The sequence below is a fragment of the Uncinocarpus reesii genome, genomic scaffold (genome assembly GCF_000003515.1).
Source record: "Uncinocarpus reesii 1704 scaffold_2 genomic scaffold, whole genome shotgun sequence".
Lineage (NCBI taxonomy): Eukaryota > Fungi > Ascomycota > Eurotiomycetes > Onygenales > Onygenaceae > Uncinocarpus > Uncinocarpus reesii.
Window position 1 is genome coordinate 1,820,332 of NW_003052499.1, and position 26,573 is coordinate 1,846,904.

The 26,573-nt window shown below is 49.8% G+C and overlaps 8 protein-coding genes across 8 annotated transcripts; 6 read left to right on the forward strand and 2 right to left on the reverse strand.

Moving 5' to 3' along the window:
- Nucleotides 1-2,399: 2,399 nt before the first annotated feature.
- On the forward strand, nt 2,400-6,811 carry UREG_03597 (uncharacterized protein; the record flags this gene model as incomplete). Its single annotated transcript, XM_002544034.1, has 6 exons — nt 2,400-2,597; nt 2,743-2,840; nt 3,178-4,004; nt 4,262-4,674; nt 4,822-5,093; nt 5,146-6,811. 6 exons carry the CDS (start codon nt 2,400-2,402, stop codon nt 6,809-6,811), a joined length of 3,474 nt encoding a protein of 1,157 aa, XP_002544080.1.
- Nucleotides 6,812-8,398: 1,587 nt separating this feature from the next.
- On the forward strand, nt 8,399-10,238 carry UREG_03598 (uncharacterized protein; the record flags this gene model as incomplete). Its single annotated transcript, XM_002544035.1, has 3 exons — nt 8,399-8,588; nt 8,790-9,867; nt 10,106-10,238. The coding sequence occupies 3 exons, from the start codon at nt 8,399-8,401 to the stop codon at nt 10,236-10,238; spliced, it is 1,401 nt and encodes a 466-aa protein (XP_002544081.1).
- Nucleotides 10,239-10,961: 723 nt separating this feature from the next.
- On the forward strand, nt 10,962-12,245 carry UREG_03599 (metal-dependent amidase/aminoacylase/carboxypeptidase; the record flags this gene model as incomplete). The annotated part of the gene is made up of 1 exon (XM_002544036.1): nt 10,962-12,245. One exon carries the CDS (start codon nt 10,962-10,964, stop codon nt 12,243-12,245), a length of 1,284 nt encoding a protein of 427 aa, XP_002544082.1.
- Nucleotides 12,246-13,247: 1,002 nt separating this feature from the next.
- On the forward strand, nt 13,248-15,008 carry UREG_03600 (uncharacterized protein; the record flags this gene model as incomplete). The annotated part of the gene is made up of 3 exons (XM_002544037.1): nt 13,248-13,387; nt 13,459-14,019; nt 14,084-15,008. 3 exons carry the CDS (start codon nt 13,248-13,250, stop codon nt 15,006-15,008), a joined length of 1,626 nt encoding a protein of 541 aa, XP_002544083.1.
- Nucleotides 15,009-16,242: 1,234 nt separating this feature from the next.
- On the forward strand, nt 16,243-17,640 carry UREG_03601 (uncharacterized protein; the record flags this gene model as incomplete). Its single annotated transcript, XM_002544038.1, has 6 exons — nt 16,243-16,416; nt 16,468-16,550; nt 16,613-16,757; nt 16,834-16,869; nt 16,928-17,534; nt 17,600-17,640. The coding sequence occupies 6 exons, from the start codon at nt 16,243-16,245 to the stop codon at nt 17,638-17,640; spliced, it is 1,086 nt and encodes a 361-aa protein (XP_002544084.1).
- A 1,549-nt stretch (nt 17,641-19,189) lies between these two features.
- UREG_03602 (acyl-CoA dehydrogenase) lies at nt 19,190-20,767 on the reverse strand (the record flags this gene model as incomplete). The annotated part of the gene is made up of 3 exons (XM_002544039.1): nt 19,190-19,369; nt 19,458-20,491; nt 20,569-20,767. The coding sequence occupies 3 exons, from the start codon at nt 20,765-20,767 to the stop codon at nt 19,190-19,192; spliced, it is 1,413 nt and encodes a 470-aa protein (XP_002544085.1).
- A 508-nt stretch (nt 20,768-21,275) lies between these two features.
- On the reverse strand, nt 21,276-22,849 carry UREG_03603 (uncharacterized protein; the record flags this gene model as incomplete). The annotated part of the gene is made up of 4 exons (XM_002544040.1): nt 21,276-21,284; nt 21,380-22,321; nt 22,464-22,508; nt 22,655-22,849. 4 exons carry the CDS (start codon nt 22,847-22,849, stop codon nt 21,276-21,278), a joined length of 1,191 nt encoding a protein of 396 aa, XP_002544086.1.
- A 1,741-nt stretch (nt 22,850-24,590) lies between these two features.
- On the forward strand, nt 24,591-25,601 carry UREG_03604 (uncharacterized protein; the record flags this gene model as incomplete). The annotated part of the gene is made up of 1 exon (XM_002544041.1): nt 24,591-25,601. The coding sequence occupies one exon, from the start codon at nt 24,591-24,593 to the stop codon at nt 25,599-25,601; it is 1,011 nt and encodes a 336-aa protein (XP_002544087.1).
- Between the last annotated feature and the right edge of the window lie 972 nt (nt 25,602-26,573).

Genomic DNA, 26,573 nt, shown 5'->3' on the forward strand with positions numbered 1-26,573 from the left:
TTCCACCCCCCAATTCGAAGGGAATTTCCCTGGTTTCTCGGCAGGGAAACCCGGGAAAAGACTATCAAATGCTCTGTTGTCAAAGTCGCGGATCCTGGGTCCTGGATCAATGCCTTCGAGCGCAAATTTGAGCGTCAGTGTTTGACAATAAGTTGGGGCGTAAACCACCTACCTTCGTGCGGAGGTTTACGGAGTGGTGGCGGTCGATTCAAAGGCTTGTTCTGCACAGGCTGTGGACGTTCCCGTTGGGGATTTTGGTAGCTGGGTTGCTGATAGCCGTACGGTGAACCCCTCGATGGTTGCTGTTGATACCGTGCATCATATTGTCCATACTCATCCCACACGGGGTATCCTCCCTGGTCTCTATACTGATATCCATCGTAATCATCATAACCGTCGTTCTGAGAGCCGTAGTTGTTGTTGTATCCTCCTTGGGCATGGGCCTGCCATCCATTATTCGGCGGGGGCGGTGGTCGGTTAGAATATTGTCTTGGAGGAGGACGCTGAGGTGGAGGACGTTGGGGGTATGCCATCACTCGGATTTATAGGTTGTCTGCGCCAGCTAACCCTCCAAGGAGAGGGAAAATGCCGCTTTACTTGAGATGCAAATTTTCGAATTCTCCACGGTTGTGAGGCCACTTCTCAAGGCAAAAAAGATCTCAGTATCACGACGAACACAAGTGCAAAACAAATACAGTGGCCATACCAGAGAGGTTCTAGGTAACTACACAAGCCAAATAAACGATGGAATAGTCATCGAATCATGCGTATGGACGGGGTTTGGAGAATTTTGACAACTGGTACTGTGTCGCCTAGGGGACAGGCGACGGGTCTAGCCGCGATACGAAGTCGCCAGGCAGGCAGGGGCGGGTCGAGGTTCTGGTTCGAAAGGGAGATTAAAGAAGGCGGATGTAACTCAGCAGGCTGTTGGGTGCGGTGCGCCAATGGTCAACCCTGGTGTGGGATAATAAGTCCAATCGCGAGGCTCAAACGAGGGTGGACGATGGCAGGCTACCAATGGTCACGGATGGCGCTGTTGATGATGGACAGGCATCTGAAAATGGTGCCGGAAAATGGCAACAGAAAGAGTGAGGGAGACAAATGATGGATTGATGTTGATAGGAAATCGAAAAGGTCCCCATGAGACAGAGTGAGTAGCAGTGATGGAGTACGCCGGAGCGATCACAGAGCCAGTAAACCCTGCCCCGCACCCAAGCGGAGGCCTCCTTCACTAACGAGGAGCTTGGTTCTTATCAAGTCGGCCATCTCAGTCGACATCAATCGCTTTGCTTCAGCCAACAGCTGGATATTACTCTGGTGTGTTATTATGATTCCTGTTGCTGTTGAATCGTTGCTTGAGCCAGGATCAGGAGGAATAATGAGGCCAAATGCACACCGATGATCGAGCTGCCGGCCTTATACTGGGGCCCCTGAAAAGAAGCATTTTTGGCCTTGGGTCTCGCCATGGCTGGATTGATAAGCTCATATTCTCATCTCTGCTGCATCAGAGCCACCGACGCTGTTTTGCGAGAAGAAGAAGTGCGAATCCAGAGTAGTTTGAGGAAATTAATTACCCGTCCAGATAACTAGTTGATTAAGTAGCCGTTCCGGTAACTATCCACGGTTTGCCTAAGAGCTACAATCCTGCAGACACCAAATCTCAGGGATGAAAACTTAACGGCGTACGGAGTACAGAGGAGTGTAAATCCCCAGCACTCGGTGGTATATCTGCTTCCCTGCTGCAAAATCAGGTCACTTTTTCTCCCGGCGATTTTTCACCGGAAAAAAGCGAGTAGCGGGCACACGTGACAGGGTCCAAACACCTCAAACAAAATTCCCTCGATTCGAGTCTCTGACGAGCAACACCATCTTCTCCCTCGCTCTCCCGGCCCTCAATTCGCATCTGCTGCATGCCTCCTGCTCGTGCTGCGGGAGCGCCCTCAATTGCTCTCTGGCAGCCTCGCCGTTTCCCACATTCATGCCCAATCCGCGTCCATCCCTGTGAATCTCTGATCCTGCAGCCTTTCGTCTCGAGCAACCGGACTTACCGTGTTTGGTTTAGCGCTGGGCTCGATCCGCTTCTGGTACCTCATCTGTGCCCAGTCAGGACTTGCGGTTAGGAGCGAACGGCATCATCCAACTCCATTCCCCTCCAGCGACCTCCCTCGCTCTCCTCGCAGGAGAGCTCTGATCACCGTCTGAGAGAAGTTTTCTTCCTGCCTCCCACCCTCGACTGCAAGCGGGCTCGTTTTTTCGACCCGCCTGCCTCGTGAATTACCCGCCTCTACCCATCCGCCTGTGTTTCCTTCCCCCCCTCTATCCCACGACCGCTGGGACCTCTGCCGTTGGTCAGCGGTCGCTACGAGACGACGGCAACAAGACGCAGTGCCCTCCCGACAATGGAAACGCAGCACCCAGTCCTCATCGGCGATCCTGCCTCCATGACGCCTCCCGCAAGCGCCGACGGAGAGAAACCGTCCCCTTGTGCTGATTCCCCTCGTGGATCCGACATGGGACTCGATTCTGCCTCTGTCGACGACGATGACATCCAGCCAGATCACTATTACGGTGGTGGGAAGATTCCAGTATTCAGGCCAGTGAGTACTTGTCCTTGTGCCAGCGGCAAGCCCTCTCGACTCCAATTCGATGAAACAACAATCTTGACATTTTTAAAAAAATCTATCTGCTGCTTCCCCTTCTAAAGAGCTATCGGGACTAACAAACTACTTCGCTACTGAATAGAATATGGATCAATTCCGCGATTTTCAAGCTTTCATTCGTAAAGTTAATAAATACGGCATGAGATCCGGCGTGGTTAAGGTGATTCCACCTCAGGAATGGTAAGTGACATGAACACCTTCAGTTGATATCATGGAAGTCCGCGTCTCGCACCTCCCTACATGCCGATACACATATGGCCCCTCCGTTTGAAGGGACTACATGATTGCTCCTTTCATGCCTCGACTGTCCGACCCATTCATACTCTACCATCTCCTTGGAGGAACCAATGCCATGCCGTGACAACGGGCAAACTCTGGCTTTTCCCATCACTCTTTACTCGTCCCCTACCAGAGGATTCTTGCCCAGACTGTTTGCTAATGAGTAAACAGGTTGGATGCCCTTCCAGCGTTGGACGAGGCCGTCAGAACCATTCGTGTCAAAAATCCTATCATGCAGGAATTTCATGGCTCCCATGGAACCTATACGCAGGCGAATATTGGAAAACAACGGTCTTATAATCTTCCTCAATGGGAAGGCGTTGTGCGAGGAGACAAGCCATCAACCGCCGGCTCGCCGTGGTGAACGGCGGCGGGTTCAAGAAAAGCCTGCACGGGGCGGCACAAGAGGTCAGACCGCCAGGTCCGACTCACAAAAGCGCAAGCCTGGACCTGCCAATCCCAAACCTGTTGAGCCAGAGAAAATAGCTGACGGATTTGGCGAGAGGAAACTGGAGGGCCCACCCACGCCAGTATCCCCACAGTCCAATCCAGTGGAGCCAAAATCCGAGGAACTGAGCGATGGAGAGTCCTTACCGGCGCCAAAACCAAAAGGCAGACAGCCTAAATCCGTTACTGCACGACGCAAGTACAATCGCGGCGATGCAATGGATTTTGTCGATGAAGAAGCCTTCAAGGACTTTGATTACCACCTCTCTGGAAATGAAGATTACACCGCGGAGCGCTGTGAAGAACTAGAGACCGCCTACTGGAAATCCCTCATGTACAACAACCCCATGTACGGCGCAGATATGCCGGGATCCCTTTTTGATGACTCTGTGACTTCCTGGAATGTTGCCAAACTACCAAACCTGCTAGATATCCTTGGCCAGAAGGTCCCCGGAGTGAATACCGCGTATCTCTACCTGGGGATGTGGAAGGCCACATTTGCCTGGCATCTGGAGGATGTCGACCTTTACAGTATTAACTTTATCCATTTTGGTGCTCCGAAACAGTGGTATAGCATTTCTCAAGAGGATCTCCCTAGATTCGAAGCCGCCATGAAAAGTGAGTGTTCGCTTGACGGGCAATATAATCCCTGCTAATGGCCCTAGGTATTTGGCCAACGGACTCAAAAAATTGTGATCAATTCCTACGCCACAAAACTTACTTGATCTCTCCTTCGCTTCTCAAATCCCAATATGGCATTACTGTCAATAAAATGGTGCATTACGAGCGTGAATTTGTTATTACTTATCCTTATGGATATCATTCCGGGTTCAACTTGGGGTATAACTGCGCCGAATCTGTAAACTTTGCAACAGAACAATGGCTCGACTACGCACGCGTTGCAAAGAAATGCAATTGTGAATCAGATAGTGTGTGGATCGACATCCGAGAAATCGAGAGAAAGCTGCGTGGAGAGGCCACTCCTGAGTATTATGACGAGCTGGATGATCAACTTGAGGGTGCTTCTGACCTACTCACACCTCCTCGCAGTGTTCCTGAAAAGTCTGCCTCCCGCAAGAAACGGAAACATGATAATAGCGAATCCAAAACTAAGCGCGTCAAATTACACCTAGAAGGACCAAGGAAGATCCCTTGCATTTTATGCCCTAATAACCTTGACTATGAGGAACTTCTTCCTACTGAAGATGGCTTGTATCATGCCCACCGAAGGTGTGCACTCTACATCGACGAAACTTCCATTCTCAAAGATGAGTCTGGTAAGGAAATCGTATGTGATATTGACAAGATACCAAAAGCGAGAATGGGCTTGAAATGTTTGTTTTGTCGTGAAGTGAAAGGGGCCTGTTTTCAATGCATGTACGGGAAATGTGCCAGAGCATATCACCCAACATGTGCGTTGCTAGCTGGTGTACAGGTCGAGTTCGGTGAAATATCCGTTACAGCAGACGATGGATGCGAATACACAGTTCCGGGGGTCGATCTCAAATGCAAGTACCATCGCCCAAAAAGACTAGGATCTCAATCGCCGGAGGCTATGGATATGGATTTTAAACTGACAGAAACGGCCAAACGGTTACGCTCTGGAGATTTGGTGCAATTCCAAGCTGACAAGGAAATCAATGGCGCGGTTGTCCTTGAAAACCGACCGGAAGAGCGTGCCTTGCTGCTCAAAGTGCTACCGCGGGGGTGAGTATCTCTCATTTTCAACCTCAACATTATGATTCTAACTTTTATACAGCGATGTGATCGAATTACCGTATCGCTGGATATTAATTGTGAAGAAATCTAGCTTCCTTCCACTTCCGCCTGGTATAAAACCACTTCCAGCCCATCTGGCTCGTAAACCGGAGGCTAGGAAGGATTTAGCCTCGACCATTCCTTCCCATGGTACACCCTTCGGTGATCCATGGTTACCTTACCAGTGGGCCGAGTTCTCTTGCGTCAAGCCTCCTTTCAATCCACACGCAGCACGAGTCGATATTTTCAAACCAGAGCAAATCTGGTATTATCTTGGGAGAACTTCCACTGAATGCCGTGCACAATACACCGACAACCCAGCGGGCCTTGTTCATAATCCCAGGTCCAATTTCCTTGAAAGTGTGAAATCATTGCGAGCTACCGCGGCAACCATATCTCATCCTCACGCCTTCTCTACGAAACAACCCAAGTATCATCCGGGGCTACCCGCTACCACCCCAGTCATGAGCACACTCACACGGCCCGTCGTCACCACACAATCCCAACCTCTTCCTGCCTCGAATATACCGGCTCGAAACTTTAATGATGCCAAAGGTATGCAGTTCATGACAGCTCGCCGTCTTATCGTTTCAATCACAGAACACGCCAACTCTGGGGCCGGATATACCATCGTTGACCCCGATTTTGTTGCCCAACTCCTTCTGGGTGAAAGCAGTTCAGCAATACCAAAGAATGGAATCGAAAAGTTGAAGAAAGCTATGGTTGAGTCTATGATTCGACCCAGATCGAGTAATGGCTTGCTCCCCTTGCAGCCGTTGAATATGGAGGCAGATGAAGTCGATCATCTTTTACGGATGCTTCGCTTTGCCATTGTGGATTTGGCTCAAAAGATCAATGGAAACGATTCGAAAGTTGGCAAACTACATGAACGCCAAACTGTCAAAGAAACTCATCTTCCTTCATCCAGTGTTGGGTTGTGGGGAAGCTTCGATGCCTCACGACGTCAGCCTGATGCTGTGTATAACTCGCCGTACGCACCTGGATTCGGGTTCTCGGAGTATGCAATTAGAGAGTATGGGTTAGGCCCTCAGCGCTTGGCACAAAAGGAGCACTCAGCTGCTGATTTCTTTTCGAAACTATCACAAGAAGACAAGGAAAAGGTTATCCAAGCCTGTGGTGGCGTCACTTCGTCGAGAAAGGACGATGTGGACATTCCCATCGCTCCAGGTTTAGAAATGAGTCAAGTTTCGGGACTGGAAAACCCGAATACTACAATTTCTATGGATGTTATGAACATTGACCCCCACCACCTATCGGTTTTCGACATGACGTTACATGCCGATTCGCCAGCTTCAAGCTTTAGCAGGACTGCGATACAATATCAGTCACCACAGGACTTTTCTGCACATGTAGAACACGAATCGTCTTTGCTTCCCAGACACTTTCAAGATCATCACGACCTATTTGGTGACCAGCAAACCAATCAACGCTTCTGGCAAAGAAGTGTCCCATGGAATGACGGGGATACTCCGTCCCATAATGATGAACATCGTCCGTTTTTTGGCCCTCATTTGCCGCCGGCTGGTCATGACTATCCTTCATCTGATATGGATTTTGAGCGGGGCCCCGGTTCGTTGCATTCGATGGACATGGCTGGTTTTGGCTTCGACGGGACGGACGAACTGTTTCCTAATCCTAGCCCATAGACCTCTTTTTGCTTATCGCCAGTAACCTTCTGACTGGTCAATCTAATTCCTCGATGTGTTCAACCACAGTCAATGGAATTGCCGCTACACGACGATCCTCCAATATCTGATATGGATATTCGAATCCTTCCAATTCAACGGCGCAAATCTTGTCCTTCTTCTTTCACCCTTGCGGTCATCCCATTGCATGGTGCGATAGAAACTCTGGTGTCCTATGGGCTTTATAGCGGCTTTCTTAATCGGATACATATGTCCACGTGATGACCTTGTTAACGACTTCAAAAGAAACATTTATGACGATTCTACGACAAAAGACTTTCAGAAAAGCGTTTTCCTGCCTTTTTACATACCATGCGATTCTCGATTCTGATCGCTTCCTGTTATTCGACTAGTCACTTAGCCTGCTAGAGCCCCTTGAGCAAAGTGCCGCTATGAGACTCTTGCCAGAAACGCCGTTTACGAAGCGGAAGTCTACCGTATGCGAACCACACCACTTCTGCATCGTATACTGGTCAATTCGGTATATACCAGTTTTACCCTACGGCCACATATAGAGAAAAAGTCTATGGGCTAAGCCTAGCCACGTTTCATTACGGGCTCTAGTACAGAAACCTAAAATTTTACTGCGTGTTTTGCGTGTACATGCCGTTTTTGTTTTCTTCATGTATCAACTGCTCTTACACATATTGGGTGGCATTATGCCTTGTTTGATGTAATCATCCCTCTTCACTCCTTTTACCTCTTCGATCCTTACATTGTCACCGATTCAGGCCATAAGTGGCGGCACCTGATATTTAAAAAGCCCATTACCCATATCTGCGCTTGCATTCCACCCCGTTGACCCAATCTAAATAAGCATCTTGTCCAATTTGTATCGGGGCCCTTGGTTGTTAATCTTACTGCTTTTTTTCTTTACCCCTCATTTCCTCGTTATCACCGTCTTTGAGGATATAAACCTCCGATTAAGGCGATAGAGCAAGTGGGGATGGTAGAAAATCAAGCGCCTGTTTCTTAAGGCACAGTGGAGGGATTTTACATTTCCCGACACTTAATAAATCCTTTTACTCTTTATAGCAGCTTTGAAGTATCAAAAGACAAATTGAAGATCATTTGAGATGCTGCTTTATTATGGGGTTGGAATTGCAAGAATCCTGGCTTTCGTAATTCGCCCGGAATATAGCAGTCACTGAATCGTGGGAAACATCTTTCACCACTATGGTTACTGAAGCCCAAGACTATACTGGAGTTTTAGAATGAAGGGTACTATAATGATCATTGTCAAACAGAATATATAGGGGAAGATGGTCACCAAGGTCATAACCGACGGCTCAAAGACAGCCATCGTGTCACGAGAGGAACGTTAATGAATAATGTTGCATATTTATCCTATTCACGCTTGTTGATGACCGTACTACTCGGAGACGCTGTATTTCGAGCATTTAAGCTGCTGTCAGAATCTAGAATTCCCCAATCTCTATCCTTACATATCTCCAACGCCGAATCAAAGCATCAGCCTCATCGTCAACGAACAGAACCGAGTAACTAATCAAGGGTTGCTATCAAGGTTATATATGTTACGTCGCCGTCATGTCATTCTATCGCAGAAAGAGTCAAAGTCGACACGAGCGTTATGAAGCCAGAAACGGACCAGTTCCTCAGCCTAATCACCACACGCACACGCAAGGAGGGCCTTCAAATACCCATGTTTCGCAGCCCAGGGCATACCCTACAGATATCGAACAAAGTATCAAGGCTGTTCAACAATTTATCGCAGCACGTATGGCGACAAAGTGTCATTTTTGCAGCACGCCTTTGATAGACAGGTTTTCAGCAAATAGCTGGATAGGTCGCTGGGCTCAGAATGCGCATCAACCCCAGTATGGAGCGTGTATTTGTGCTGCTACCTGCCCTAATTGTCAAACCCTCACATGCCTTGGTTGCGGGAACCTACCAAGCAGATCTAATCAGCTTCAGCAAGTCAATGGATATTATATAAACACATGCTGCCGCCACGGAAGAACGTTTGGGATGTGGGTGCTACTGGCCAGGTACGATGAAATTGAACTGGAGATACAGGCATCCAGTTCGAACTCCGAGGACCCGTACCAGCAGCGACATCTGTCGAGAAGAGGGAGAACAGGCACGAACGATTCAAGAGGTGTTGGTTACGCGGATGACGGCCAGGCCAACCCTTGGGCGACGGCTTTTTATGGAGGACGTGCAGGTCCCCTCCGATTCCGCAGCTCCGATTCAAAGATCGATAGCTTCTTGGCAACAATTTTGCAAGCTGTGAGAACAATGATACCTAGCAACAACAATAAAAATTTGCCGCCCGAGCTTCGAGGAATGTTCCAGCTCAGTATGCTGATTGACAAATTAGCGGAACTGTTGCGCAACGACTCTCTTGAAGACATCACTTCGCGTACGGAAGTGTACATGGCCGCGTTTCAATTTGTACGAAAGCTGGGGGATCATCCCGAGTTGATCGTTCTGCTTCAAACACCTCGTCATCATAAACAAAAGACCCCTGGGTTAGAGGCCCTTACTCTAAGATCAGGTTCAGGACTGAATGGAGCTGGACAGGCTTTGAGTTTAGGAGAAACCATACCTTCAGTAGCTGAGAAACTGCAAAAGTTGGCTAAACAAAGCGATATCGTGCTAAGCACCAAGGAGAGTGAGGATCTGACCTCGAGAGGAGGAAAGGAAATGCTTGATATTTGCAAAGAAATAGCCGCTGTATACGCAGCAATAGCCGCAGGCAATGTCCAATGCGAAAATAACGCTCAATCGGTGGACCAATATCAGGCCTACCACCAAAACCATTGCGTTACGAGAGATGAGAGTATTCTGACTAGAGGCCATACGTTTAGTGCGGTCGCATCCCGCATGGCATATTCCCCGCCAGGCCGGATGAAGCGCTTGCTGGCCGAACTTGCCAATATGGCAACCTCGCTTCCTGTTGGAATATTCGTCAAAGTGAGCGAGAGTCGCCCGGATATAATGAGATGCCTCGTCATGGGCCCGCCGGATAGCCCATACGGATATGGGCTTTTCGAGTAAGTAATCCCCTTGCTCCGTTTTTTAAAGTGTTCTTTAACCATAGTAATGGTATGGTAGCTTCGATTTGTTTTGCAGAGAAACGTATCCGCAAAAACCACCTGTGATGTCGTGTCGTACCGCGAGGGAGTACAGAGGAAGTCTTAATCCAAACCTCCATGGAGATGGTAAAGGTCCGTGCCGGAACAGAGCGCATCCCCTGCTAACAACAACGCGAGAGCTAACATGGGAAACTAGTTTGCCTGTCACTTTTAGGAACATGGAAAGAAGGCGACGCTGCCGCGCAATGGCAACCCGGAAAATCCACCATTCTCTCTGTGCTGATCAGCATTCAAGCCATGATTTTCACGGAAGATCCCTTCAGGAATGAACCGGCAAACACGGACTGGGTCGGTGCGAGAGCAGATAGAGCGGCACAAACGACTATCCAGAGAACCCAGCCTTTGACGATCGAATACGGAATGTTGTCATGGCTAGAGCAGCCGCAGAAACTAAATGGGGTATGGGGAGATATTGTCAAAACGCATTTCAGGCTCAATCGAGCAAAGATACTCGCGAATGTCGAGAAGTGGGCGCGGGCCAACCCGCTGATCTCGCGGCGGGATCACTGGTACAGAAGCACACCGCCCAACGAGCGCCTTAGAAAAGCGTTAGACAAGCTTGCAGCAAGCCAGCTTCCATGAGGATTCAAGCTGCTGTTATTCGGATGGATGAAGTTGTCATACTGATGCTCTCGAATGTTGATGTTGAATTAAGCTCTATGCCCTATTCCATATATAGTTAGCCGTAATACAATCAGCTTACATAATTTATTACTCCGTGCCGGAGTTAACTTTATTTCGGAGCTCCGCCGGGCCGATACGATCGGCAATCGCAACTTGTCAACGCGGGGTTGAAGCTGCTTTATCGGCATCACCATCCAGTCACGCCCTTGAAGCTGCGCCGATAAGCGTGGATATCAAGACAAAGAGGGCTGTGACATTTCATTATAAGCGTGATCCATCCCGATTGGCAATCGGAATCCCAATTGGAAACTTGCAGATTCCAAACCTTTTGTATACTACATTTTGGGATAGCTATTTGAAGGACAACCATGTCTGAGTTCACTCCTGAGGAAATTGGACAGCTTATCAGTCGGCATCCTGTCAATTTTGAGCCCTACGAGGACCTTTACAAGTACCTCCACGCCCATCCGGAACTATCGCATCAAGAGTACAATACTGCGAAAACAATTGCTTCGAAACTCCGCGCTATTCCCGACCTTGAGGTGCACGAGAACATCGGCGGTACCGGCATTGGGGCAGTCTACCGTAATGGCGATGGTAAAACCATTCTTTTACGCTCCGAACTAGATGGCCTGCCAGTCAAAGAGCAAACCAACCTTCCCTATGCGAGTAAGACTATTGTGAAAGACGAGACTGATGGAGTTGAAAAGGCCACCATGCACGCTTGTGGGCACGATATGCATATGACATGCCTCCTTGCTGCGATTGAGGTGTTAATTTCCTCAAAGAGAGACTGGTCGGGGACTCTGGTCATCATCTACCAGCCTGCTGAAGAATTGGGGAATGGTGCTAGTCGCATGGTTGACGACGGTCTATATGATAAGGTCCCGAAACCAGATGTCCTACTCGGCCAGCATATACTGCCACAGCGAGCCGGCCGCTTTGGAATGAAACCCGGGACGATGATGGCAGCATCAGACTGCTTGAAAGTCACATTCACCGGGCGAGGGGGCCATGCCTCGATGCCCAATCGGACGATTGATCCAATAGTGATGGCTGCAAGCACGGTGATGCGGCTACAGACCATTGTCAGCCGCGAAATTGACGTCGCCCAGGAATTTGCTGTCGTGACAGTTGGTAGTCTGAACGCTGGACATGCGGCAAATATTATTCCTGAAAAGGCTGAAATGCTACTAAACGTGAGGAGCAGGGATGAGGGCACCAGGAGCAGAGTTCTCTCGTCCATTGATCGAATTATAAAAGCAGAAGGCCAGGCCAGTGGTGCCCTGCAGGATCCTCAAGTTGAAACCACTCTTAAGTTCCCTCTGACGATCAACGATCAGGCGGTGACGGAGAAGCTGCAGGGTACCTTTGCGCTATTTTCGCCAAATTTCGATCCGCAATGGCCGACATCCAATGCGAGTGAAGATTTCACGGTTCTTGGGACTTCGATCGGGAAACCTTGTTGCTTCTGGTTCGTTGGATGCACGGAAGTCGACGTCTGGGATGAGGCAGAGAAGAAAGGAAGGCTGTCAGAAGACATTCCAGTCAACCACTCTGCCTTCTTTGCCCCGGTGGTGCAGCCAACGCTTCGGACTGGGACGAATGCGCTCGTTGCAGGCGCATTGACCTTCCTTTCTAAACGCAAGTAGAACGTTAGTCATAGTCTCGGGGTCATATCTTTAACCTATAATAAATAAGGCTGGTTATGTTTGTATACGTCTATGTGTCAGTGGATTACCTATAGTCATATTGACACATTTAGCCATGCTAGCAAAGGCTAGCAGTTGGTTATCCAAACAGCCCCAGAATACCATCAGAATCCCATGCTTCACACATTGGCCTTCACTGGGCGACAGTTTGACATGTGCTTCGGCCCTGCATGGCGCCGGCTGACCCCGCAGATCAGCGAGTCACCAACCGCCCTTATCTGGCTGCATGTCTCGCGTTGCGAATCCAAAGGCTGGTTGAAGGTTTAAGCTTAACTGATTTTTGGCTGAGTTAGCAATAGACTGAGCCAACATCACGACTGCTAGTTATACCTTGAACCAGAATCTCAATAATGCAGCACACGTCTGTCATGGCAGGGAGCGGAGCGCAACGCTCATCTCCAGGCGAGAGAGTTAGTTAACTGTTAGTTAGAGAAGTTAGCCAGGCAGTATCCACAATTCTTCGTGTAGTTCAAACAGCTGGTTTGCAGAGGCAAGGCTTGTCTTGCCCCCCAGGCTCCACGAGCCCCAAAAATTCGCTATCTGAACGAGGAACAAGGCTTGAATGCTCTATCTGGGTCAGCGTTTGGCGGTAGCCCAGACCCTGATCTCCCAGGGAATACGAGATGGTACTTCCCATCATGCCATGAGCGCATGCTGGGCACGCCCTCCCCCTCTTCCTCGTTTTTGCCCATGGTTCCCCGGATAATCCCCGCAACAGCTCTGGGCTCCGAGCTTGATCAAAAATAAATCCTTAAGACGATCTCGCCCTGCTGGGTTGAGAGTTGCTCGAAGCTCTCAGTTCCTGGTCCTAGTCAGTGCGGTGACAGGGTCCAAGGGAGCTTAACAGAAACGAGAGCTTTTTCGTCATTTTGTTCAGATCTTGGTTCTCCTACTCAAAAGCGTCCTCACTTTTCGCGATCGTTGAAGGAATACGCAATCACAATGCGGCGAGATACTACAGCGGAGGATGATCCGAAGGCGCAGAGCACGTCGGCAGACGCCAATGCCGATGCGGCTCTCGCTAAAATGGGCTACAAGAGCGAACTGCCTCGAAATCTGAGCATGTTGAGCGTTTTAGGACTGTGGGCAACATCCCTCCCTATCTCTTCTGCCTCACATATATCCACTTACTGATTTGTTTATTCTTCTTTAGGTCGTTTGCAATTATCGCTGCACCATACGGGTTGAGCACGACACTCTATATCACATTAACCGACGGTCAATCTGTGACAATTATTTGGGGATGGGTCCTCGTAACCATGATTTCAATTGCCATCGCTGCGTCTTTGGCTGAAATTTGTTCAGTGTATCCCACCGCGGGCGGCGTATACTATTGGAGTGCCATGCTGTCAACGAGAGAATGGGCACCAATGATGTCCTTTATTGACGGCTGGTTGACGCTCGTCGGAAACTGGACCGTGACGTTGAGCATCAATTTCGGCGGTGCACAGTTGATCCTGAGCGCTATAACATTGTGGAACGAGGACTATGTGCCGAATGAATGGCAAACGATCCTTACCTTTTGGGCACTGATGCTCGTATGCGCGTTAGTAAACATATTCGGCTCTCGGTTCTTGGATCTCATCAACAAAATCTGCATATATTGGACGGGCACAAGTGTTATCATCATCATGGTAACCTTGTTGACGATGGCAGATACGCGAAGAAGCGCAAAGTTCGTCTTCACCCACTACGATGCTTCCGCTAGTGGCTGGTAATATTGTCCCACCCCGGGTTGACCCTGACACTAATGAGCCTTATGCTGACATTTCTCGCAGGCCTTCGGGATGGGCGTTCTTTGTTGGTTTGCTCCAACCAGCCTATACTCTGACCGGCTATGGAATGGTAGCAGCCATGTGTGAAGAGACCCAGAATCCTCACCGCGAAGTTCCCAAGGCAATTGTTCTTTCCGTCGTCGCGGCCGGGATAACGGGTTTGGCATACCTGATCACCATCCTTTTCGTCCTTCCGCCAGTGGAAATCCTTCGTGCCGTGGCAAGCGGGCAACCGATTGGCCTCCTGTTTAAAATTGTCACCGGATCTGCCTCCGGTGGCTTCGGCATGCTTTTCTTGATTTTCGGAATTCAGATTTTTGCCGGGATCGGAGCACTAACGGCAGCTAGTCGATGCACGTATGCGTTTGCGCGCGATGGCGCTATCCCTGCCTCGAGAATCTGGCGAAAAGTGAATCATAGGCTTGATGTCCCTTTGATGGGCATCGTGCTGTCAACGCTTGTCGATTGCCTGTTGGGATTGATCTATTTCGGATCGTCAGCGGCTTTTAATTCGTTCACTGGCGTGGCAACCATTTGTCTATCGACTTCATACGGCCTACCCATCCTGATCTCCGTTGTTCGTCGACGAAAAATGGTGAAGGACGCCTCGTTTTCGCTGGGCAGATTTGGATACGCTATTAACATTGCGACAGTCCTGTGGATCTGCTTGGCTATTGCCCTGTTTTGTATGCCGGTCTCACTTCCGGTTACACCGTCAACCATGAACTATGCCAGCGTTGTGTTTGCGGGCTTTGCAGCAATCAGCGTCATATGGTATTTTGTGCGCGCGCGCAAGGTATTCAAGGGCCCGCCGGTGATATTGGACGATGCTGCGCAGAGTGATGCCGGTGTCTACTCTGTGAAAGGCACGAGTCATCTCGAAGGGGGCCTGTCAGAGAAGCGTGCCACAGACATAAAGGCAGAATAGTATTGCCAACCCAACACAAGGGAGATATTTTGCGATGTATGTACCAGGGGTATCGAGATACTACCATAATATGTAGATGCGTCAATGGCAAATTTGATCTCTTCCTTAGCTTGGGGGTCGCCGTTGCTTCACAATCAACCTATTAGAAGCGACAATGCAACAACGAGCCATCCTATGACATGTTCTAGTTCTATCGTCGGTCATAAAGTCCTATTCGCCTGACTGCTTCCCAGCCAGTGAATTGCAATTAGTTGCCATAGCTATCATGCCGAGGTAAGCTAACCGTCCTGCGGGGTTTCATTTTACGGAGCTAGAAGGTTCCGCGTCGCTTATGGGGAGCCAGTTAGGATCCAGAGAAAGTCAGTTTCAGGAGAATAGGGTTAAATTTCTCGGTACGAGTCAACAGAGCTTGTGAGTAGTTCTGTCCGTGGCAGGTTGTGCATGGATATCAGACAAGAGGCCGGTCGTTCATTGTCCGTAATGGTAAGAGCCATTTATCTGTATTGACATGCCCATAGAATTATGGCATGGTATAGCTTCGATTGTTTCTTCTTCATGATGGCGAACCTCTTGATATCGTTACCGAATTGCTGTTGGGAGCATCCCCGAAGTCCGAGCTCCAAACACCAAACCTAGTTAACTAATTTGAAAGCTCAGTAATACCCGATAACTTGGTAGCTCCCGAGTCCAATAATGACATGGCCCACGACCTCATTTTAATGGAGTACTTATGGCCTGGTGGCAAACTTCATACCTCGGGTAGAAGCCCTATTACTGCTATCCACAATTGAGGCCGATATGGCCGCCTTCCAAGGGAATGTTCTCCAGCCCTTTCGTGTTTTCTCAGTAGAGATGCATGGACCGCTGGCTCGTCTAAACAGAGAACTGACCGATTGATGTCTCCCCGTTCGTGATGCGTCCCCATCTGGGATCGAAGGATCACGGTACCATTCCGGTCTGAAAACAGCTATATCGACTCCGCTTCGGTATGGACTCCAATTCCTAACCGGGAGTTCCACCTTAAACTCATCGCTACCTAGTTAACAGACAGTGAAATGCGGGGGTCACGGAATACCTGGCTTCGAACAAATGTGTCAGGCAGGTTGCCGAACTGCTATATGTATCAGGGCCCCCCAATCCTATTCGAGATGCGGCCTGCTATGCTTCGCTCTCTTGTATGTCTCTTTTCCCATCCACTTTTCCTCGCAGATTCCGGAACAAATAGATAGCTATCATGTCTTCTCTCAAAGATAGACTTGCTCAGGTCACTACCTTCATGGGTGGCTCCAAGTCTGCCAACGAGCTCCCCTGGCATCCAGACAACACCAAGCTACCCACACGCAAGAATTTGCCTTCTATCCCAGGGGCTCCCGAAGGTGCTGCTTGGGTTTGGGGGAAAGATGACTATGTGAGTTGTCCCAGTGTTCTCATGTTGCTCACATATTGATATCGCTTTCAGCTCGGAAGGCTTAACCTTCTCACCCCAACCCGCGTCAAAGCTGCTGCTGCCGAGATAAAGACCGGAGAAATGGTACCTCTCAAGTAAGAAATCCTTTTCACCCGTTAATGATAGCTGGATAAAATTTGCTGATGTTGGGGAAAAGCCTACCCCTTAATGTTCCGGAAACTCCAGCATTTGGCCGAGAAAAATTTGTGCACACCATCAAGTGTCTCCATGAGAATATCGCGTACGACGACAAGTATGAGCTTAATACTCAGAGCGGAACCCAGTGGGATGGCTTTAGACATGTATGTCAATCGAAATACACTCGGTTTCTAGCCTCTCCGGAAATAGCCACGATGCTAACAATTAAACGGGATTTAGTTCGCCCACATGGCAACCGAGACATTTTATAACGGGGTAAGACTCCCACGCCAAATGTGTGTAGCTCAAACGATCCTAATTGGAATGATTTCAGACCAAGGGGAAGGACATCCTCGGCCCGGAGTCAAACGAGAACTGCAGTATTCATCACTGGGCTGATCACGGCATTGCTGGACGCGGTGTGCTTCTGGATTATTGGGCATATGCCAATGCCAACGGTATGAAGTACGACCCTTACACCTCCCACGCCATCACATTCGACGACCTCTATAAGTGTGGCAAAGCCCAAGGGATCGATATCCGTCCGGAGGCGCAGGGCGGTGATATCAAAGTTGGCGATATTTTGATGATCCGGTCTGGTTTCGTGGATGCATATAATTCGCGTACACCCGAAGAACGCAGAAGTCTCGCCCTTCGGCGTCACGCGATAGGTGAGGCAGATGAACAGAGATTTGCCGGAATTGCTCAGGAGGAGGCCGTCATTGACTGGCTTCATGACGCCTATTTTGCCGCCGTGGTGGGTGATGCGCCCTCTTTCGAAAGATGGCCAACCCCAAAAGAATATTATCTCCACGAGTATATTTTGGCTCTCTGGGGAATGCCGTTGGGCGAAATGTGGGATCTCGAGAGGCTTGCTGCCAAATGCCGCGAGACCAACCGTTGGTTTTTCTTCATGACAAGTGCTCCAGCCAATGTCCCTGGTAAGCTCCCTCGTCTATTGAGCTTTACACGCTCGAGGTAAATCGCTAACGATTGTGAATTCTAGCTGGTGTAAGCTCCCATGCTAATGCAATTGCAATCTTTTAAGTGAATGGTTGATTCCATTGGTAGGTGCTTCAGAAGGGCAGGATTACTTGCCTGATGTTTCCCTTTTTTCTTGTGAAGATAACTTGTATTTTGAATTATATTCACGTAGGATTGGATCATAAATAACATATGGATTGTAATTCATTTTATAAGTCGAGGAAGAGCCCTCACGGCGTCTTAGCTAAATGTTTATTTGCATCAGCTACTGTAGCAGCTCCTCAAGTTAGCATATCAACTCATCTCGAAGTCGTCGCGTATAATCGTTTGATATGGATCTTTAGCCTAGCAGGTGACCAACAGTGGTGTTATACGCAGCCATGGCGATATCGTGCAATTCCTTACCCAAACTGATACGAGCAACGCCCATCTTCCTCAGTTCTGAAATCGTTAAGTAGCTTGGGCCAGTCTTCAATCTGACATTCAATCGCCCATCAAACGCTTTGACCAGATTCAGCACTTCCTCCCTGGAGACACCTCGACCCGCCAGGCCACCCCAAACAAAAACGCAAGTAGCCCCAGCCTCGAGATACGCTTTACCTCTCTGGATCGCATCATCAATCGTTCCGCCATGGCCCAACACATCCGTTCGAGCATTCACGACAAAATCGGGAACATCAAGCCTTGCAGCTTCCTTCATGACCCTCTGCACGCGCGCAGCTGCCTCGTCGCAGGTCATTAATTTGCCGGTCACAGCATCCTCGTCCTCAAGATTACATCCAACGACGCCCGCACTAATAAGCCCTGAAACGACGGTTTCCAGTTCGGAGCCCCAGCCATCGCGCATATCGATTGAGAGCGGGATCGTAACGGACTGGCCAACAGTATTCTTCGGTGAAGCTTCGTGTTCGTGGATCACAGCGTTGATATCTCGGGCGGCGGTAATCAGCATGTCGGGATTGAGGTCTTCATCTCGCTTGCCTCTGACTGCCGCAACGGCATAGCTGCTTGTCGCAAGCGCTTTGGCACCGCCGTGTTCAAGCACGATACGGGTGGTGGCGCCATCGTAGACGTTACAGAGGACGAGTGGGTCACTGGGGTTGTGGAGTGACCGGAGATAGATGGCTCGCGCGTTGAGGGGGTTCGAAGTCGTCATGCTTTTATCAAATTGCATAAACCTGTCATTTCACTCTCGATGGAAAATTGCATTTGGCCATGCGGCCTCCAGCACCTGTTAAATAGGGCATTTCTGAGGCGTATCAAGCGGACTCTTGACTGACTCTCAGCTGACAAATAATACGATATCATGAGTCACAAGTTCGTTGCCGGTGAACAGAATATCCCAGAGCTTTGCGTTCTTCTCCACAACGTGTCCTGGAACGCGTCAGCCCCGTGTTGAGGAAGGGCGCGAAACCGCCGCGATATCACGTGCTACATATCAATTGCTGCGCTTCACACCGGCTTCATGCCCTGAACTGGTCTTTTGGAGAAATACTTGGTTCTTACGGAGCATGAGCAATACGATGGCAATATTGTGATCTCTCAACGAGGCGATAACTATTTACAAATCCATCGGACTGTCCTTCGTTTTCCCAACCAATTGTCGACTCACCTAAAGTTTCGACTTCTGATCTTCGAACTCCACTCTTTTCGGCCCCGAAAAACCGAAAATGTACGCCGCGATTTTACGCATTTGGATCTCCTCGGATCCTTCGGTAATACGATATCGTCGAAAATGTCGGTAGATATGCTCGAAAGGCTGGTGCCGGGAGTAGCCATTACCACCGTGGATCTACGCATCAAACATCAATTCAGTGGACCCTTTCCAGAAAGCGTCATACATGAGAGAGATGGGGACAAAAAACTCAAGTGAGAAATACCTGCATGGCTCGGTCAGCTGCTTGACAACAGAGACGATTTGCCCAGTAATTGCACATCGCGACTTTATCGCTCAGTCTTTTTTCAATTTCAACCCATGGCTTCTTGCCCCCGGGTGCAACAGGTTTATCGGTTTGACCTCCACATTCTGCGACTATCTTGTCCATTTCCCAGCCAGTTCGAAGAATGAGAAGCCGTAACATCTCTACTTGAGTCATGAGCTCAACCACTTGGAATTGAATTGCTTGGTTATCTGCCAACGCTTTTCCAAAAACGTTCCTGGAACGAGCATACTCGATTGACCGATCAAGGCAGAATTTTGCTGCGCCGCAAGAGGATGCTGCTTGGCGGATTCTATTCTCGTGAACAAACGTCTGCGCAATGGCGAGGCCCGCGTCTACTTCACCTAGAACAGCGGACCGCGGGACAAATGCAGAGTTCACGGCAATTGTGGCATGATCGGTAGGCATGTTAAACGTCCATTCATAGCTAACGACCTCGACGCCAGGAGTGCCTTTTGGGACTAAAAATGCAGTGATCCCGCGCGATGAACCCGACTTGCCCGAAGTACGTGCAAAGATAATCATATGAGTGCAATGATGCGCACCGGTTTGCCATTTCTTTGCCCCGTCGAGGATGAATCCGTCAACCATTGCTCCGGAGCCTGGTGGATATTCTCCACGAGCGGGACGGGCTTTAGTTTCCATGAATGTGGCATCGCTTCCGTGCTTGGGCTCCGTCAATCCAAACGTTGCGCGAAATCGACCTTGTAACCTTGCAGCAATGTGCGCCTGGCGTTGCTCTTCGTTTCCAAAATGATGGAGCATGAGCACGTCTGGGAAGTTACCCACCACGCTGTGCTCATTTTGCAAGTCATTTGCCAGCGAGACGCCGCCGCCGTAGATGGGATGGGAAGATAGGTGGTATCGAATTGCGCACATCCATAGGTTTGTGGTTGGTTTAGCTTGTCCTCCGTATATTTTAGGGAGGGCAAAGCGGTAAAAACCCGCCTTGTCGGCTAAAGATCGAGCTTGCACTGTGTCACATCGCACGTTAGACTCGCGATCTAAGGTTGCATTTTGCACCTCAAAAACTCTCCGATGGAAAACATACCGAGAAGCTCCTCCCATTCTTTTCGCGGCAAACCGCCATTGTCCCAATCCGTCCGTGAGTGTTCTCTGCGGTGGTCGAAGAACCGGTTGTTATCATTGGAATGCTGCAACGGTAGTATCGTGTCCTTGATAAATTTATCAAGAGAACCAATGTACTCGGTTAGATCCTGAGGGAGATCGAAATTCATGTTCTGAGCCATTCTCGTGATGCTCAAAGCTGGGATGGTCCTATTGAATGGCGCAGGCTGCGGAGTAATAGTTCACTATCTGAACCTGACCCGATTGGAAACTTGCAACTCTGCGATCAACCGGCTTTTCAATTGCAATATTATCCGTTCGCATTTTTACATTCTTCCCTTCGTATCGTGCTGGTCGAGGCTTGGGGAACCATGGCAATTACCAAGGCACGGAACTCATCTCCCCGCACCGGCCAACCTTAACTGTATCCTCGGTGAACTTTATTACGTGCGGGGAAAGGGGCGATGAAACAGTATTCTTTGCTCTCTATGGAGTCTCGACTTGGCGTTGTTGTTTGATATTGATAATGGAGAACACTCCTTGACATCACAGCCAAGGTGGTGTTGAAGAGGAACAGCAGACGGCGGAAGAATTGGCTGATATTTCTATTTACAGGGCACAAGACTAGAACCTTGGAAACAGTGGCCCTTGTTCTTCAGGCATTACCATCCTCTCCAGCTCTGCCAGACATCAATGATTCTATCCTTTTCAGTTCCCTCGCGGCTCGAATCCACCACAAGAAAATAGCCGAATCCCGCTGCGCAAATGCAGCAATGATTCGGCCACAATCTCACTTTCTCTCCGACTTCCAGTTTTCGCATCTTGTCAAGGGGGCCCTGCCACCGCAGAATACCGTGTTCCTGGCTCAGACGATCGATCATCCACCCTGTTCTGTCTCCTTCTGGGTCATACCACCCAACTTTTTCCTGTGATCCCTCCTTGCCCCGGTTGTGCAGCCATGGAGTCATGACTCCCCATCCGGGATAGCTCCTGCATGGCTCGCGGCCCATGCAAAGTGAGCCACATGCTATGAGAGCCTCCGGCTTCTCGCGGTGGGGATAAAGACTGGCAACCTCTGCAATCACGGTCAAAGCAATATTGTCGAATGAAAGATGGTTTTGTGCTGGGCGTGCGTGTGCAGCCAGCTGCTGCAAATCCAAAGTGACGTATGCGCCTGCATGGAGTTCAATGTCATACGTTTGTTGGACCCTTTGGATCAGCTCTTTAACCTTTTTTTCAGCCGACGACATGACTTCAAGGCAAGCCAGATTTTGAGCTGAGGTAGTTGTTGGAGTTGCTCCTACCGCGATAATGAAGCGTCTCCCCGAGCCTTTCCATAGGTCTGACGCCTGGACGGCAGCAGTCTCGCAACGCTCGATTTCCATCGTCAGATAGTCCAATGCTTCTGACGTGGTATCCGAACTATAACTGTGACCCATGTGGCTATAAAACCCACGTAAATTAATCGTGGTGGGCTCCTCCTTTTCCATTTTGTATATGGCTTCCAGTAATTCCCTAAATTGGGGAGAATCTGGTGAAACTCCGGCACGGCTGTATCCGGTGTCCAATTTAACAAAAACTCCGAGGGCATATCCGGTGAGTTCCCGGTATCGGGAGAGAAACGGGAGGATATACAGAGAATCCACCAAGACTGTGATACTCCATTCGCCCAATGATGTACCAAGCCCAGCCAAGCGCGGGAAGCTTGACGGCTGGACTGGCAGACCGTAGATCACCTAAAGCAGCCTTTAGCACCTCATTGGTCTACTGGTTCAGGGGAGAACGGCAGACGTCAACTGATTTTCCGCTTTTTCTGCATTCTTCTAGATACGGCTGCAACTGCTCTGCCTCTGCCAGTGTGGATACTACGAGACGGACAATATCAGCTTTGTCACCGACTTGTAAGCGAGTAAGTTCGGTTGTCTGCACTCCAGTGTCAGCACGTACCCGAGAATCGCTTCACGAGACAGAGGCAAACATTTCAACATAGCCAAGCACGGCAGACATAAAAAAGAAAAGACAGCCAGAGCAAAAGAAACATGATGGCGGGAATCGGATATAGGACAGACCTTGTGTGTCTTCACATGAGAACGGAAAAGCACGCCAAGCTTGTCTGCGGCATCTAGCATGATCTGGCAGTTCTGGCGGGCGACGGCGACGTCAATGATGGCAGCGGGCCCGTCAATATCTTGGAGGAAGCGGCCAACATACTGGGTTTGGAGGTCGTTCGGTGAGGCATTCGGGTAGAACTTGACGCCGGACATGATTTTCTGCGGTGCTCCCCTTCAAGTAAGTGAAGATGCAAAGCTCAGAATCAAGAAAGGCAAATAGTCGATGATAGCTGATGGGCAATAGCACAGCTCAATCTGCAGTTTGCCAGTTGTTCAGCATATCCCGAATGTTGGACTCGCGAGCCTCCACGGCTTCCCTTCCTTTACCCCTCCATCGTTCGGGCTTGGCTTCTGTAACCACCGACCCCCACGCCTCTCGCCCGCGCTGTAAACTATTAATAACAAACTTCCGTTCCTGTGAGCAAATTAGCTTTCCCACCACGTGGCTGGTGCCTTGGCATTGACAGGGCGGGGAAGCGACGTCCAACCCAAATTGTTAATGTTATTCGACATTATTAATTGCCGGGCTGGGTAACAATTCATCCGAATCAGTTGACCCGCAAAGCAGCTTCTCTCCATCAGCTCTTGTTAGCCAGGGATCGTTTGGCTTATCCCAAAGATATGCATAGGTCGTGTTGGCGGACAGGGCACCAATTTCCTTCCTTGTCCTATCATGATGGATCATACGCAAATGGCAGAGCTTAAATGGCTGCCCGGGCAGATTGGTAACCAAATTCAGGCCCCCGTTTTCCAAAAGCGTTGTTAGACGCATCGCCCAGAACCACCCCGTATGTCCAAGCAAGGCTCCGCTCCAGCGTTTCGCCATTGGCGGCAGTGGCAGCATCTATCAACGAGGCTTCTATTCCCCAAATAGCCAACTCGAGCTCGACAGGTCAGCAAAGACCAGAGTCCTCCCAGTCGATTTTGACATGGCAGATGAAGGCTGCAGCCGATTCCTGATAAGTGTTTTTTCTTTTCCAGCATATCCACAGTTAAAAGGTAAGTTTGCGGCTGAAGATACGCCACCCGAAGGGCGAACTCGCTTGACGACCCAGTCGCTCCTTCCACAGGAGACGAACGCGCGAGAGATCCAGCGTTCCGTCAATTGGGGAAACTAGCAGTAGCGTTGGCAAGGCCGCCAGGGCTCAAGTGAAACCAAAAGGCGACTACTGATGCTGGAAAATGGCCGCCTTCTGATAGCTTCGTCCTTCCTCGAATCACCATCAGTATTTACCCGAATCCCGGCTTTTAGCTGACTCTGGTTGAAGCTACAGCCTTCTATTCCGCAGTCCAAGGCAAATTTGCAATCATGGCACTCAAAAACAATAGCCACGGCCGGAAGAATACGACGGGCGTTGGGCGAGGATATGCTGATAAGGCTGAAGAGGACCGGGTAATCGAATTACACGATGACATAAGCCATGGATACAGGGGCTATGGCTGGTCCGAGCGCGGCAGTGCCAAGCCGCTAGCTACCTGGGTGGCGGCTCCACCAGACTATCTGGTCGGTGGGACAGCTCTCCACCCAACTCCCGTGGAACTATTGCTTCCATCTGACCCTTTGAACGCGATGGAGGGAGCCCTGAGAACACTCCCCCTCCTATCAATGCGACCACCATCCCACCCAAGGACGCCCTATTTGGCCATACTGACACCTGGCGCTGAGCCCGGGCCTATTTTTGTTCGACTACTCGGTTGTCCTCGTACTCGCTGTCGTTTCTCCATATCTACCAGCTCCTTTCTTTTTCTAAAGGGACAAAGGATTCTCCAACCCAGCGGTGTCTGGTATATAAATTGATCGATTCCTGACCTATTGTGAATCTTTTTCTTACTCCATTCCGCATTATTCCCATCTTCTTTGTCTTTATATACCCGGAAGCACGCAGCCACCACCATGGGCCCAAGGCATATGGAAACTATGAAGCGAACAAACGCCGCAGGCGATCGCACGCTAAATCCCCTCGTCCCGGGAATTTACGTGCCTACGATTTGTTTCTTTGATCCAACCACGGAAGACCTTGATCTCTCAACCGTTGCCAAACATGCGGTGAGGCTTGCACAAGCCGGGGTTACTGGACTCACTGTCCACGGCTCCAACGGCGAAGCCGTACACTTATCCGACGACGAACGGAGTGACGTTATTCGGACGACGAGAAAAGCATTAAACGACGCAGGCTTTTTATCGATGCCCCTGATGGCCGGATGCAGCGCAAGCTCGACGAGAGAGACCATCAAACGATGCCAGGAGGCCTACAGAGCCGGTGCCGATTGCGCTTTGGTGCTAACGGCGTCTTACTATCATACCTTATTCACTTCAGATTCGGTGGTCGAATATTTCCAAGACGTGGCGGACGCCTCGCCAATCCCCATTGTCATCTACAATTACCCACCTGTTGCCGGCGGGCTCGACCTAGACTCTGATACTCTGATCACCCTGAGCAAGCATCCCAATATTGCCGGCTGCAAGTTTACTTGCGGAAACACAGGGAAACTAAACCGAGTTGTCGCGGCACAGCACCAAGGCGCATCTGGCTCTTCAGACAGATCGTCCGCTCCTAGCTTCTTATGCTTTGGCGGATCTGGCGATTTCACGCTTCAAACTTTGATCGGTGGTGGTGATGGTATTATTGGCGGTATCGCCAACCTAGCACCCGCAACCTGTGTTCGAGTTGAACAGCTCTTCCGTCAGGGGAAGATGGCGGAGGCACAGAGGACCCAGGAGATCCTGGCAAGAGGGGACTGGGCTGCTATTCAGAGCGGTGTTGTTGGCCTCAAATCTGCAATGATGGCCCATTGTGGCTATGGCGGTTACGCCAGAAAACCACTTCCACGACCAACAGACGATGAACAGAGGATGTATGCGGAACAGTTCCAGGAGCTGGTTGACTTTGAGAACTCTTTGTAAAGTTAACCACTAGGCGATTTTGTTTGTGGATTTACCTCTAGCCTTGGTATCCATTGGCGGTCAATGGCTCTTCTGTTTGGTGGAAATGGATGGACTTGGCTCCCGGGGTACAGATCAAGGGTGATATAATTAGTTGTAGTCGAGTTCTTGTGAACGAGTATATCCAATAATGAAATGTTACGAACGAATCTCATATCCTATCGAATCCCAAAAAGCATCCGAGAATGAAGACCAGACGCCTCGTTCAGCCATGTAGCCATGCAAGGACCAATTATCACGAGAATAACAATAGGTGTTTGTCAATGAGAAACGGGATGAGCCCCTGGGAGCATGGCAATAATGATGAGTCCATTGAAATACTAACCGCTACTATACAACTCGGATGCAGCCCAGAGACCCAACCGGCCATGATTGCTTCTGGCTGGCTCTTAATCCTCCGTGACGGTCAAAGCTCCTGGGACCGGGGGGGAGGCGTCCCCCACGCCGCTCGATCCACGCGAGCCCTGCCCCACTCACAGCTGTCAGTCCGAGGAAAGGAAAGGTGGCATCGTCTGTGATCAGGGCATCCCATCTCGGTCGATTCTCGCACCCCATTCTTCCACATTCCAAGGGAAAGAAAAAAAGGCGGTGATCCGGCTTGCATGGGAGTGCTAAGCGAGAAATTGTCCGAATGACTCGAAGCCGTTCATGTTTTACTCGTATAAGTTTTTGATAGTTTCGTGCATGCATATAGTGGCTCTTGAATTTTCATACGGCCCACGCGGAGCACTCCCCGTCGACTTTTTCTGTCGAGCTGCCTCAGCACCCCCGTTTCCCCATGAACATATGAAGTGCCAGAAGCAAAGCAACTCGGATTGCTCGGCTCTCCCGGTCCGGGCGGCCGTGCGGAGTGGGGGTGGCTTCAATAGGCTGTGGGGGTTTGCTCTCCAGGCACTAAGTTGAATGCGGTTTAGTCAATTATGACCGCGGTAT